This window comes from Thalassophryne amazonica, chromosome 4 (genome assembly GCF_902500255.1).
Source record: "Thalassophryne amazonica chromosome 4, fThaAma1.1, whole genome shotgun sequence".
NCBI classification, from domain to species: Eukaryota; Metazoa; Chordata; class Actinopteri; order Batrachoidiformes; family Batrachoididae; genus Thalassophryne; species Thalassophryne amazonica.
Genome location: NC_047106.1, coordinates 134,506,728 through 134,519,106, shown reverse-complemented (window position 1 = coordinate 134,519,106; position 12,379 = coordinate 134,506,728). Strand labels below are relative to the sequence as shown.

Below are 12,379 nucleotides of genomic sequence, written 5' to 3'. Positions count from 1 at the left end.
TACACCACAAAGACAAGATATTTAATGTTCAAACTGATAAACTTTATTTTTTTTGTGCAAATATTTGCTCATTTTGAAATGGATGCCTGCAACACGTTTCAAAAAAGCTGGGACAGTAGTATGTTTACCACTGTGTTACATCACCTTTCCTTCTAACAACACTCAATAAGCATTTGGGAACTGAGGACACTAATTGTTGAAGCTTTTTGGTTGGAATTCTTTCCCATTCTTGCTTGATTTCAGTTGTTCAACAGTCCAGGGTCTCTGTTGTCGTATTTTGAGCTTCATAATGCGCCACACACACATTTTCAATGGGTGACAGGTCTGGACTGCAGGCAGGCCAGTCTAGTACCCGCACTCTTTTATTACGAAGCCACGCTGTTGTAACACATGCAGAATGTGGCTTGGCATTGTCTTGCTGAAATAAGCAGAGACGTCCCTGAAAAAGACGTTCCTTGGATGGCAACATGTGTTGCTCCAAAACCTGGATGTACCTTTCAGCATTGATGGTCCATTACAGATTTTCAGACCTTTTGTCTGACTGGAGGATTAGCAGCAGTCTTCCACTCCAGCTTATTAATTAATCAAAAACCAAGACAGAGCTTTAATTCATTTGAAAGCTTGTCTCTTAGTCTTGTCCATCCAAATTGGAAGTCCCAAAAAACAGTTTTATTTGTTATCTATCGTCCACCTGGTCGTTACTGTGATTTTCTCTGTGAATTTTCAGACCTTTTGTCTGACTTAGTGCTTAGCTCAGATAAGATAATTATAGTGGGCGATTTTAACATCCACACAGATGCTGAGAATGACAGCCTCAACACTGCATTTAATCTATTATTAGACTCAATTGGCTTTGCTCAAAATGTAAATGAGTCCACCCACCACTTTAATCATATCTTAGATCTTGTTCTGACTTATGGTATGGAAATTGAAGACTTAACAGTATTCTCTGAAAACTCCCTTCTGTCTGATCATTTCTTAATAACATTTACATTTACTTTAATGGACTACCCAGCAGTGGGGAATAATTGTCATTACAGTAGAAGTCTTTCGGAAAGCGCTGTAACTAGGTTTAAGGATATGATTCATTCTTTATGTTCTCCAATGCCATATACCAACACAGTGCAGAGTAGCTACCTAAACTCTGTGAGTGAGATAGAGTATCTCGTCAGTAGTTTTACATCCTCATTGAGCACAACTTTGGATGCTGTAGCGCCTCTGAAAAAGATAGCCTTAAATCAGAAGTGCCTGACTCCGTGGTATAACTCACAAACTCGCAGATAACCCGTAAGTTGGAGAGGAAATGGCGTCTCACTAATTTAGAAGATCTTCACTTAGCCAGGAAAAAGAGTCTGTTGCTCTATAAAAAAGCCCTCCGTAAAGCTAGGGCATCTTACTGCTCATAGCTAATTATAGGCCAATCTCCAACCTTCCTTTTCTCTCAAACAATCTTGAAAGGGTAGTTGTAAAACAGCTAACTGATCATCTGCAGAGGAATGGTCTATTTGGAGAGTTTCAGTCAGGTTTTAGAATTCATCATAGTACAGAAACAGCATTAGTGAAGGTTATAAATGATCTTCTTATGGCCTCAGACAGTGGACTCATCTCTGTGCTTGTCCTTTTAGACCTCAGTGCTGCTTTTGATACTGTTGACCATAAAATTTTATTACAGAGATTAGAGCATGCCATAGGTATTAAAGGCACTGTGCTGCGGTGGTTTGAATCATATTTATCTAATAGATTACAATTTGTTCATGTAAATGGGGAGTCTTCTTCACAGACTAAGGTTAATTATGGAATTCCACAAGGTTCTGTGCTAGGACCAATTTTATTCACTTTATACATGCTTCCCTTAGGCAGTATTATTAGAAAGCATTGCTTAAATTTTCATTGTTACGCAGATGATACCCAGCTTTATCTATCCATGAAGCCAGAGGACACACACTGATTAGTTAAACTGCAGGAATGTCTTACAGACATAAAGACATGGATGACCTCTAATTTCCTGCTTTTAAATTCAAATAAAACTGAAGTTATTGTACTTGGCCCCACTATTGTATTGTAGTTCATTATTATCAGGTTGTCCTAAAAGTTCCCTGAAAAGCCTTCAGTTAATTCAAAATGCTGCAGCTAGAGTACTTACGGGGACTAGAAGGAGAGAGCATATTTCACCCATATTGGCCTCTCTTCATTGGCTTCCTGTTAATTCTAGAATAGAATTTAAAATTATTCTTCTTACTTATAAGGTTTTGAATAATCAGGTCCCATCTTATCTTAGGGACCCCATATCACCCCAATAGAGCGCTTCGCTCTCAGACTGCAGGCTTACTTGTAGTTCCTAGGGTTTTTAAGAGTAGAATGGGAGGCAGAGCCTTCAGCTTTCAGGCTCCTCTCCTGTGGAACCAGCTCCCAATTCGGATCAGGGAGACAGACACCCTCTCTACTTTTAAGATTAGACTTAAAATTTTCCTTTTTGCTAAAGCTTATAGTTAGGGCTGGATCAGGTGACCCTGAACCATCCCTTAGTTATGCTGCTATAGACGTAGACTGCTGGGGGGTTCCCATGATGCACTGAGTGTTTCTTTCTCTTTTTGCTCTGTATGCACCACTCTGCATTTAATCATTAGTGATTGATCTCTGCTCCCCTCCCAGCATGTCTTTTTCCTGATTCTCTCCCCTCAGCCACAACCAGTCCCAGCAGAAGACTGCCCCTTCCTGAGCCTGGTTCTGCTGGAGGTTTCTTCCTGTTAAAAGGGAGTTTTTCCTTCCCACTGTCGCCAAGTGCTTGCTCACAGGGGGTCGTTTTGACCGTTGGGGTTTTTCTGTAATTATTGTATAGCTTTTGCCTTACAATATAAAGCGCCTTGGGGCAACTGTTTGTTGTGATTTGGCGCTATATAAATAAAACTGATTTGATTTGATGTGTATGCCATGGGCACTAACACAACCGCATACCATCACAGATGCTGGCTTTTGAACTTTGTGCTGGTAACAATCTGGATGGTCTTTTTCCTCTTTTATCCAGAGGACACAACATCCATGATTTCCAAAAACAATTTGAAATGTGGACTCATCAGACCACAGCACGCTTTTCTACTTTTCGCCTGTCCATTTCAAATGAGCTCGGCCCAGAGAAGGTGACAGCGTTTCTGGATGTTGTTGATGTATGGCTTTCACTTTGCTTGGTAGAGTTTTAACTTGCACTTGTATATGTAGCTACAAACTGTGTTAACTGACAATGGTTTTCTGAAGTGTTCCTGAGCCCACGCAGTAAGATCCTTTACACAATGATGTTGGTTTTTAATGCAGTGCCGCCTGAGGGATCAAAAGTCACTGGCATTCAGTGTTGGTTTTCAGCCTTGGTGCTTGCATGTAGAAAGTTCTCCAGGTTCTCTTAATCTTCTGATTATATTATGGACTGTAGATGATGGAATCCCTAAATTCCTTGCAATTAAACGTTGAGAAACATTGTTCTTAAACTGTTGGACTATTTTTTTTCACACAGTTCACAAAGTGGTCATCCTTACCCCATCTTTGCTTGTGAACAGCTGAGCCTTTTGGGAATGTTCCTTTTATACCCAATCATGACACTCACCTGTTTCCAGTTAACCTGTTCACCTGTGGAATGTTCCAAACAGCTGTTCTTTGAGCATTCATCAACATTCCCAGTCTTTTGTTGCCACTGTCCCAGCTTTTTTGAAACATGTTGCAGGCATCCATTTCAAAATGAGCAAATATTTGCACAAAAACAATAAAGTCTATCAGTTTGAACATTAAATATCTTGTCTTTGTGGTGTATTCAGTTGAATATAGGTTGAAGAGGATTTGCAAATCACTGTATTCTGTTTTTATTAACATTTCACACAACATCCCAACTTCATTGGAATTGGGGTTGTATCGTATGGAAGTATTGATGTGGGTTCTGATACAGAATTATTCAGTGCAGTTGATGAGATGGAGAAATCTGTGGGTCTGCTCACAGAAGTTCCAGTTTAGCATAAAGACGCTGTTGCTACAGTAAGCTTCGCCGACCAAATTACTTACAGAAAACTGAATTGTGCAAACGATGGAATTGGATTAGAATGGGAATAACCCTCTTGTGTCTGATTTACGGACGTTAATGCTGGATTACGGTTGCAAATCAGACACAAAAAAAAACTCCAAACCAAATAAAAACAAACAAAAATACTACAAAACCACTCGCTGTGAACACGTGTGTGTAATTATAGTGATATGTGGGCAGCAGCACAGGTAAGCGATCATCTTGCATTCTTGCAGATCAGTTACATCATGTACATCTTGAGATCTAACATTTCCAGAATCATATTGATTTCTTCATCAAAATTTTTGCTAAACTACATGTTTAACAGGAGATGTTTTAGGTGCATTTAACTGATATATTAATATCGATCGTAAATGTAATGAATTATGAAAATTAAATGTGCACTTAAAGCTGTGCAGATCAGATCTGCCATCATCTGAACTCACTATTAAACAATAAATCACCCATCTGTCAACCACCTGCACCAAAACTTTATCCCCAACACCCCCAAATTAAATTATTTTACTGTGAAATTCATGGTTCTGCATTAAAAACAAAGTCCACCAATGGAATGGCACACGTCTGTTTGTGCCTGTATGGGAGGTGTTCAGATCACCTACTGTGCACAAGGAGTGTGTGTCACTGCACACCTCTGCAGAGTGCAGTCAGTTTAATTAATAATAATTAGCTGAGAAATAAGTAAGAAGTGACTGTGAAGACTATTCCGTCCTTTCAGAGCTGAGACTGAAGGAAGAAAATGCAGAAGCCTCTTTTTGAGGTGCACCCTGTTTATTGAGTCGCCTCCCCAGGCCTCTTGTATATCGATCCCACTTCATCCCGCGCTGTTTGGTCATAAGTGTTAATTACTTCACCTCCTTATATAAAACTAATCTCAAAAGCTCAACCCAAATCTTATTTTCAAGATAAAAACTCAGACGCTGCTCTCCACTGTGGTGGTCCACGGTTACGCCACTGCTGCACGTGGTCTCCCGTCCTCTGCCCAGAAAGTCCTCACTGCTCCTCCCTCCACATTTCATGTAAATAATGTCATGAACACGTCGCAGGAACACTTCCCACTGTCGCCAAGTGCTTGCTCACAGGGGGTCGTTTTGACCGTTGTGGTTTTTCTGTAATTATTGTATGGCTTTGCCTTACAATATAAAGCGCCTTAGGGTAACTGTTTGTTGTGATTTGGCGCTATATAAATAAAATTGATTTGATTTGATGAACATGTAACACATTTGTTCTTCTCATGTTTGTGTCTTTCTGTAGATGGGCGTCGGCAGCAGTGTTGCATCCTGGGATGGATGAAGAGGACACGTGAACGTCTTTATAACCTCTCACGCTCGTGTTCTAAAGACATGCAGCAGGAAATGTCTGTTTCCTACTGTAAAAAAAAACAAAAAAAAAAACAAAAACTGATTGTTTCCACCTAAAGATCAGCTTCTTCTTTTTTTTTTTCCTGCTTTGGGACAGAAATGGTGTTTGTATGAAACTGAATAAATGCATAGTTTTTGTATAGAAAACTGGTTTTGACTGTTATAATTTTGACCCTTTTCTTCAGCCAGCACAGAATACAGCACAGCCAGGCCATACGTATTTGGACACCAGCAGTTTTGTCTGTCAGAGTGTGTGGCAGCCAGAATCAGATAAATATTCAAAGATTAAGAGCCAATTTTTATAAGAATCAGGCAATTTGCATGGGGCTATGAAAGTGACCAACTCAGATTTTGATCAAACTTTGGTAACTGGATGCACCCACCACCAAACAAACATACACCAAAAATTTTGGCCAAATTCCATACGGTGACCTCACCATGGGTCATCAAAGTTCACACCCAGAATGGCCTTAAACTGAAATTTGGTGAACAGGAAAGATTTGGACAGCTCTTACATGAAATGTGTTCAATCCCCCAAAGTACTTTTGTGATTTAAGTATTATAGGAGGACAGTTCTTCAAAATAATCACAAATCTGGGTTGGGGGATTGAACGCGCTAGGGGGCACTTCAGGTTGACGAATTTTCAGAAATGTTCATATTTTTGAACGCTATTACTCAATATGCGTTTAATCCCCCAGCAAGGTTTTTATTGTACTAGAAAGGGTAAGACTTAGCCTCTTTTTAAAAAAAAAAATAAATAATAAAAAAAAAATCATTGGGGGATTGTATGCGTTGGCCACCAGGTGGCGCCAAAGTGGTCAAATTTGTGTTTTTCATACAACTTTAGCGCCCCCTGGTGACCAACAAGTTTAATGAATTATAAACTGCATTTCTGTTGAGACTAATCCTTCTTTTATACAAATTAATTGGAAAATCTTTTTTTGATAAAAAAAAAAAAGCATTTTATTGGCACGGTAATCGGCTATTTTTCCACATGGTGATGTAAGCATTATTGGCCCTACATGAAGAAGATAAAATAGTGAGTAGCAATTGTGAAGTCTTTTCTGCCTAGGCCTAGCAACATAGCCCAGATAGTGGTGCCATCTATTGTTGGCTATGATAACTACTCAATTAATTCTTGAAACAATACAAAGGGGGTGGTGCTTGTCTTAGGAAGCCATTTTACTGCTTGGCTTCTAGCTGTAATTTCATATGTTCAATCCGTAAATATCTTGTGAAATAATTGTAATTGCTTATTGAGATGCCCCCCAAAGATGTTTCAGTGGATATTAACACAATACAGGCTCCAGCACCCCGCGACCCCTCAATGGACTAAGAGGTAGAAGGTGAATGAATGTTAATCTTCTGAAAAACCTGTTGGCCCTCAGAGGGCGCCAAAGTTGTATGAAAAACAAATTTGATCACTTTGGTGCAGCCTGGTGGCCAACACATAAAATCCCCCACTGATTTTTTTTTGTTGTTTTAAAGAGGGTAAGTATTGCCCTTTCTAATATAATAAAAATCTTGCTGGGGGATTAAACGCATATTGAGTAATAGCCTTAAAAAATATGAGTATTTCTGGAAATTCACCAACTTGAATCGCCCCCTATAGTCAAAGCCTTCAATCCCCCAACCCAAATTAGTGATTATTTTGAAGAATTGTCCTCCTATAATACTTAGATCACAAAAGTACTTTGCTGGATTGAATTCATTTCATATAAGAGCTGTCTAAAACTTCCCTGATCACCAAATTCCTGTTTTAGGCAGTACTGGGTGTGAACTTTGATGACCCCTGGCAAGGTCACCGTAGGGGATTTGGCCAAAATTTTTGGTGTATGTTCGTTTGGTGGAGGGTACATCCAGTTACCAAAGTTTGAGCAAAATCTGAGTTGGTCACTATCACAACCTGCCTGACTCTTATAAAAATTGGCTCTTAAATGGCCGCAGTGTTCAAATATAATTGGACCTGACTTCAAGCAACAAGTGATTATAGGTCCTAGTTGCTCGTCAGTTAGTTTAAAGGATTCAAAGGATCAATGATGAAAAGAGAAAATTTGGGACAGTCTCATGTCTCAGCCCAGTCCAGACCCTTTAAAAATACACACATTTTAAGTGTTACTGGGAACCCCTTGAAAGCTATATTTTATTTTATTTATTTATATATATATATATATACACCCTGTTTTGCATCTCATTTTCATCAGCCTTGAACACACAAAAGTAATTTTCGAATGCTACTTTTGCAAATGTGTCAGCCAAGTCATCCGCGGACCTGTGCCAGATGTTCCAATTTATCACAATCTACAAGACCGAATTCTGTCCTGCACAGTTGAACCCATAAGCTCACCACCCCGCTGACATCCATGTGTGCTGTCCAAATCCTCCACACTTCCCCCAGAGGTTTGCACTCTGGTCCTCTTCTAGTTACCAAGTACTGAAGCTGAAAACATTGTTACAAAGAAACTTTGACACTAAAATTACTCTTTATCACAACACACCAAGTCATGTGGATTCTCCACCTTGTACAATTATATATATATATATAAAAAAACTTAGTTATAAAGTTACAAATCCATCTTTCCTTTTGGTAAAGCGCACTCACTAACAACCTGCAGAAACAGGAAAGGAGTTTTAAAGACATACATCAGGAGAAAATCATAAAATCATCCTGTTGTGGCACAAAGATGTGTTTAGAATGGGGTTTTTTTTGGGGGGGGGGGGGGGGGGGGGGGCATAGCAACAATGTGACATTGAAATGAAGAATTTAGGTGGAAACTGCTGAAAGTCTCCACAGATTTTTGGTTGAGTCCAATGTGACTTTATGTCACTGTCCAGTGTGGACGGTTTTCAAGCGTTTGAACCCACCAGTGTCATTTCATTTATGAAAATCTGCATTTTCTAATATCTGGGAATTCATGTTTTCTCACTTGAGGTAAAATACACTTTTTTTTTGCATATAAACTCTTCAAATGCATAAACTGAATAATTTCTGACTTCACTATAATAAAGATGGGTGGAATTTGTGCATCTCCACATCTGGAAAAATCCAGAATCATCTTAATCTGTATAATCCAGAGGCTCCACAAAAGCAAACATCCCTGTGAAACGTTTGAATTCACTTTACAGAATAAATCTCACGCTTGTAGATGAAAACACCAGCTTTATTCACAGTCCACCTAAGAATTCAAAACACGTGTGCGCACATCTGCATTATCACACAGATGGTCCGATCGTGTGAGAATGAATCACTCTCGCAGCATCAGATACTCACACGTTATCTATTCAAGTCATCTTTAAAAAAAAAATTACATTTGATCATCAGTCAAACTTTGTTCTTGTAGGTTTTTGTCAGTGGTCCGCAGAAAGTCAGGTCACTCTGATGAGGTCACGTTTTTCTGATGCCTGCAGCTCCTCCATCGGCTCCTTAGTTGGAATTATGGATTAGCATTTTTGACGAGTACGAGCATGATACGAGTAAAACTCAATATCTGTGCTCTTGCTGAAGGAAAATCCTGACTGTCTTCACGCTCTGTGATTGGCCAGTCACATACAGCACCCGCCCCTCCCAACACAGACATGGCTCTGCACCCAAACCTCACTCTCACACTCATACAGACAGGAACTGATCTCTCTCTCTGTGCTTGGCTTGACTCTACCTCGTGTCACTCTCTCAGTACTCATTAGGTTTTCTTCAATTCGCCTCTATTTTGGTTTGTATGGTATTTAAAGTTACTTGGTGAACTTGTTTCGTAATGTACACAGTGCATTTGACAAGACAGAGCTGAAAACGACTTGTGTTGTGTCCAGTGGCGGCTGGTGAAAAACAGTCTTGGTGGGGCTGCAGTGCCAATAGATTCCCTTGCCTTGTCCAGTACAGGCATTCAAGTGAACAGTCGGAAAATTACTACAATTCCACAATAATCATTTCATGTCCTTCTCAAAATCAGCAGTTTTACAGATAAAGTTAACCATTTACAGCTATATTAGGCCCCATTTCTCCTTTTGAAAGGAACAGTATCAAATACAACACTCAAGTTCTTGAGCAAAGAACATTTCACCATTTGACACCAATTACACACATAGTACACCAAACTGTACTGCACTGCCATTATCTTGCCTTACAATATAAAGCGCCTTGGGGCAACTGTTTGTTGTGATTTGGCGCTATATAAAAAAATTGATTGATTGATCTTCAGACAAACAGATCCTGGGGTTCACAATGACACCCCATTAGCAAAATGGAAAATATCACCAAATTTACACTCTTTCAAAATATGGAAAAATTCTTCAATTGACAAAAGAACATTATGTACATATTACAATGTTCACACCACCTTCAGAGAGAGAGAATATTTGTGTGTGTGAGAGAGAGAGAAAATGTTTGTGTGTGTGTGTGTGAGAGAGAGAGAAAATGTTTGTGTGTGTGTGAGAGAAAGTGTTCGCGTGTGTGTGAGAGAGAGAGCAAGAGAGAGAGACAAAGTGTTTGTGTGTGAGCGAGAGAGAGAGAGCGTGTGAGAGTGAGGGAGTGTGTGTGTGTGTGAGAGTGAGGGAGAGAGAGAGTGTGTGTGTGTGAGAGAGAGAGAGCGAGAGAAAATTAAGGTAATATTTTGCATGAACATTACTGAGTGGAATGGAGGCAAACTAAAGAAGCTAGAAAAACTTAAATTAAATAACTTGACTAATAACACCAAAACCTTTAAATTGGTTAAAATTAACAGTTTAGAGGACAAAGCAAATGAAGTATACAAAACCACTTAATTAAATGCGTTGCTAAACCTGGGTTTGACTTACTATAAGTGTCTTGTGTGAACTCAGTGGCTGAGTTAGAATTTCTTTAAAAAAACATGCAAATTGCTATTTTAGGGTTTTGTTTTGTTTCGTTTTTAAACTGAGCAAATAATTTGTTTTAGAGTGTGGAATACTCCAAAGAATATTTCACTTCTGTGGACTGATCCTCATAACGTGTAAAGTGAAATCAAAATACCAGCATGGCTGCAGCTTTGAACACTGTTACAAACAGCCCCGGCCTCCCCTATTACCATTATAACTGGTCTGCTGTCCCAATAAAGATCACAGCTTTGATCCCCTAAAACAAACAAACAAAAAACATCACTCATTCGTTTTATCTTAAATTTTCATCCTCGTTTCCACACCAGGAGCAACATTCGGGAATAAATCCGAGCAGCTCGTCAGCTCACCTGAGCTGAAGTGGATCCAGAGGAGTCAGTCTGCAGCTGGCAGAGGTGGATGCCTCCTTTCCACCCCGCAGTAAAGAGCGCAGATCAGCAGCCTCCGTGACGTGTGCGCGCTGACAGTGTGAATGAAGCCTGACACGGTTTATAACGAGTCAGACAAACGACTCTCCTCCAACCGGGATGTGCAACTGTCATTAAACCACGAGAAAGATCTGATGTGCGCACCTCCATGCGCCTCCAAAAGGATTCCCGCCAAACTTTGGCGTCACTGATTTGATTAGTTTTGTCCCGTTTTAAACCTCCGAAGAGTTCTTCAACTTACTCCAACAAAACAAACGGAGACAAAATAAAAATAAATAAATATAACCCAGACGTCGTCATCACCATCATCTCTTCCTGACTGACTGACAGCAGCAGCTGCAGCGTCACGTATATCACTGACTGTAGCAATCTAACCTTCCCGCATTTTTATGGCAAGGGCTAAAATTCCAGCGCCCCAAAGCCATTAATTTTGGCAATGTTGATTTGCTACTTATTAATTTTCCCTAGCAACTACATACAATTGGTTATTTCGCTGCACTTCAAGGGCGATTTGAATGATCGCCCAAGACGAGGAATGATACGTTTTCTGCTTCTGTCGGTGGAAATGCACTGTTGAAGGAGAGTCAGTTGGAGGAAGTGTTGTTTTAATCATTCATATTACATGTAGGCACATACTATTAAGTAAAACTGACATTGATAATACTTTTTAAATATATATATATTATGACTTTTCCCCTCCACATCTAGGAGGGCAGTGCCCTAGCGCCCCCTATGGGCCAGCCGCCACTGGTTGTGTCGGTCACCAGGTCACCACCTCCACTCCAGTCGGGTTTGTTTGTTTTTTTGTTTTTTTAACCGTATGCTTGCTCTTAGTTTGGCTGATGATATGAAGTCAGTTGGAAAACTTTGCTCATACTGAACGCAGTGTTTTTGAGAAGAATACAGTGAACAAGGCTGACACATTATTTCCCTGTTTACATCAATCAATCAATCAATCAATTTTTTTTTATATAGCGCCAAATCACAACAAACAGTTGCCCCAAGGCGCTTTATATTGTAAGGCAAGGCCATACAATAATTATGTAAAACCCCAACGGTCAAAACGACCCCCTGTGAGCAAGCACTTGGCGACAGTGGGAAGGAAAAACTCCCTTTTAACAGGAAGAAACCTCCAGCAGAACCAGGCTCAGGGAGGGGCAGTCTTCTGCTGGGACTGGTTGGGGCTGAGGGAGAGAACCAGGAAAAAGACATGCTGTGGAGGGGAGCAGAGATCGATCACTAATGATTAAATGCAGAGTGGTGCATACAGAGCAAAAAGAGAAAGAAACAGTGCATCATGGGAACCCCCCAGCAGTCTACGTCTATAGCAGCATAACTAAGGGATGGTTGAGGGTCACCTGATCCAGCCCTAACTATAAGCTTTAGCAAAAAGGAAAGTTTTAAGCCTAATCTTAAAAGTAGAGAGGGTGTCTGTCTCCCTGATCTGAATTGGGAGCTGGTTCCACAGGAGAGGAGCCTGAAAACTGAAGGCTCTGCCTCCCATTCTACTCTTACAAACCCTAGGAACTACAAGTAAGCCTGCAGTCTGAGAGCCAAGCGCTCTATTGGGGTGATATGGTACTATGAGGTCCCTAAGATAAGATGGGACCTGATTATTCAAAACCTTATAAGTAAGAAGAAGAATTTTAAATTCTATTCTAGAATTAACAGGAAGCCAATG

At 40.1% G+C, this 12,379-nt stretch overlaps 1 protein-coding gene across 2 annotated transcripts in view; it reads left to right on the top strand.

The window, feature by feature from the left end:
* The window catches only part of clns1a (chloride channel, nucleotide-sensitive, 1A), a 49,977-nt gene extending 44,409 nt beyond the window's left edge, over window positions 1-5,568 (top strand). For both annotated transcript variants that reach the window (XM_034168624.1, XM_034168625.1), the window contains one exon: window positions 5,315-5,568. In XM_034168624.1, coding sequence (XP_034024515.1) covers window position 5,315 — 1 coding nt within the window. In that variant the 3' untranslated portion in view covers window positions 5,316-5,568. The remainder of the gene's footprint in view (window positions 1-5,314) is intronic.
* The last annotated feature ends 6,811 nt before the right edge of the window (window positions 5,569-12,379 follow it).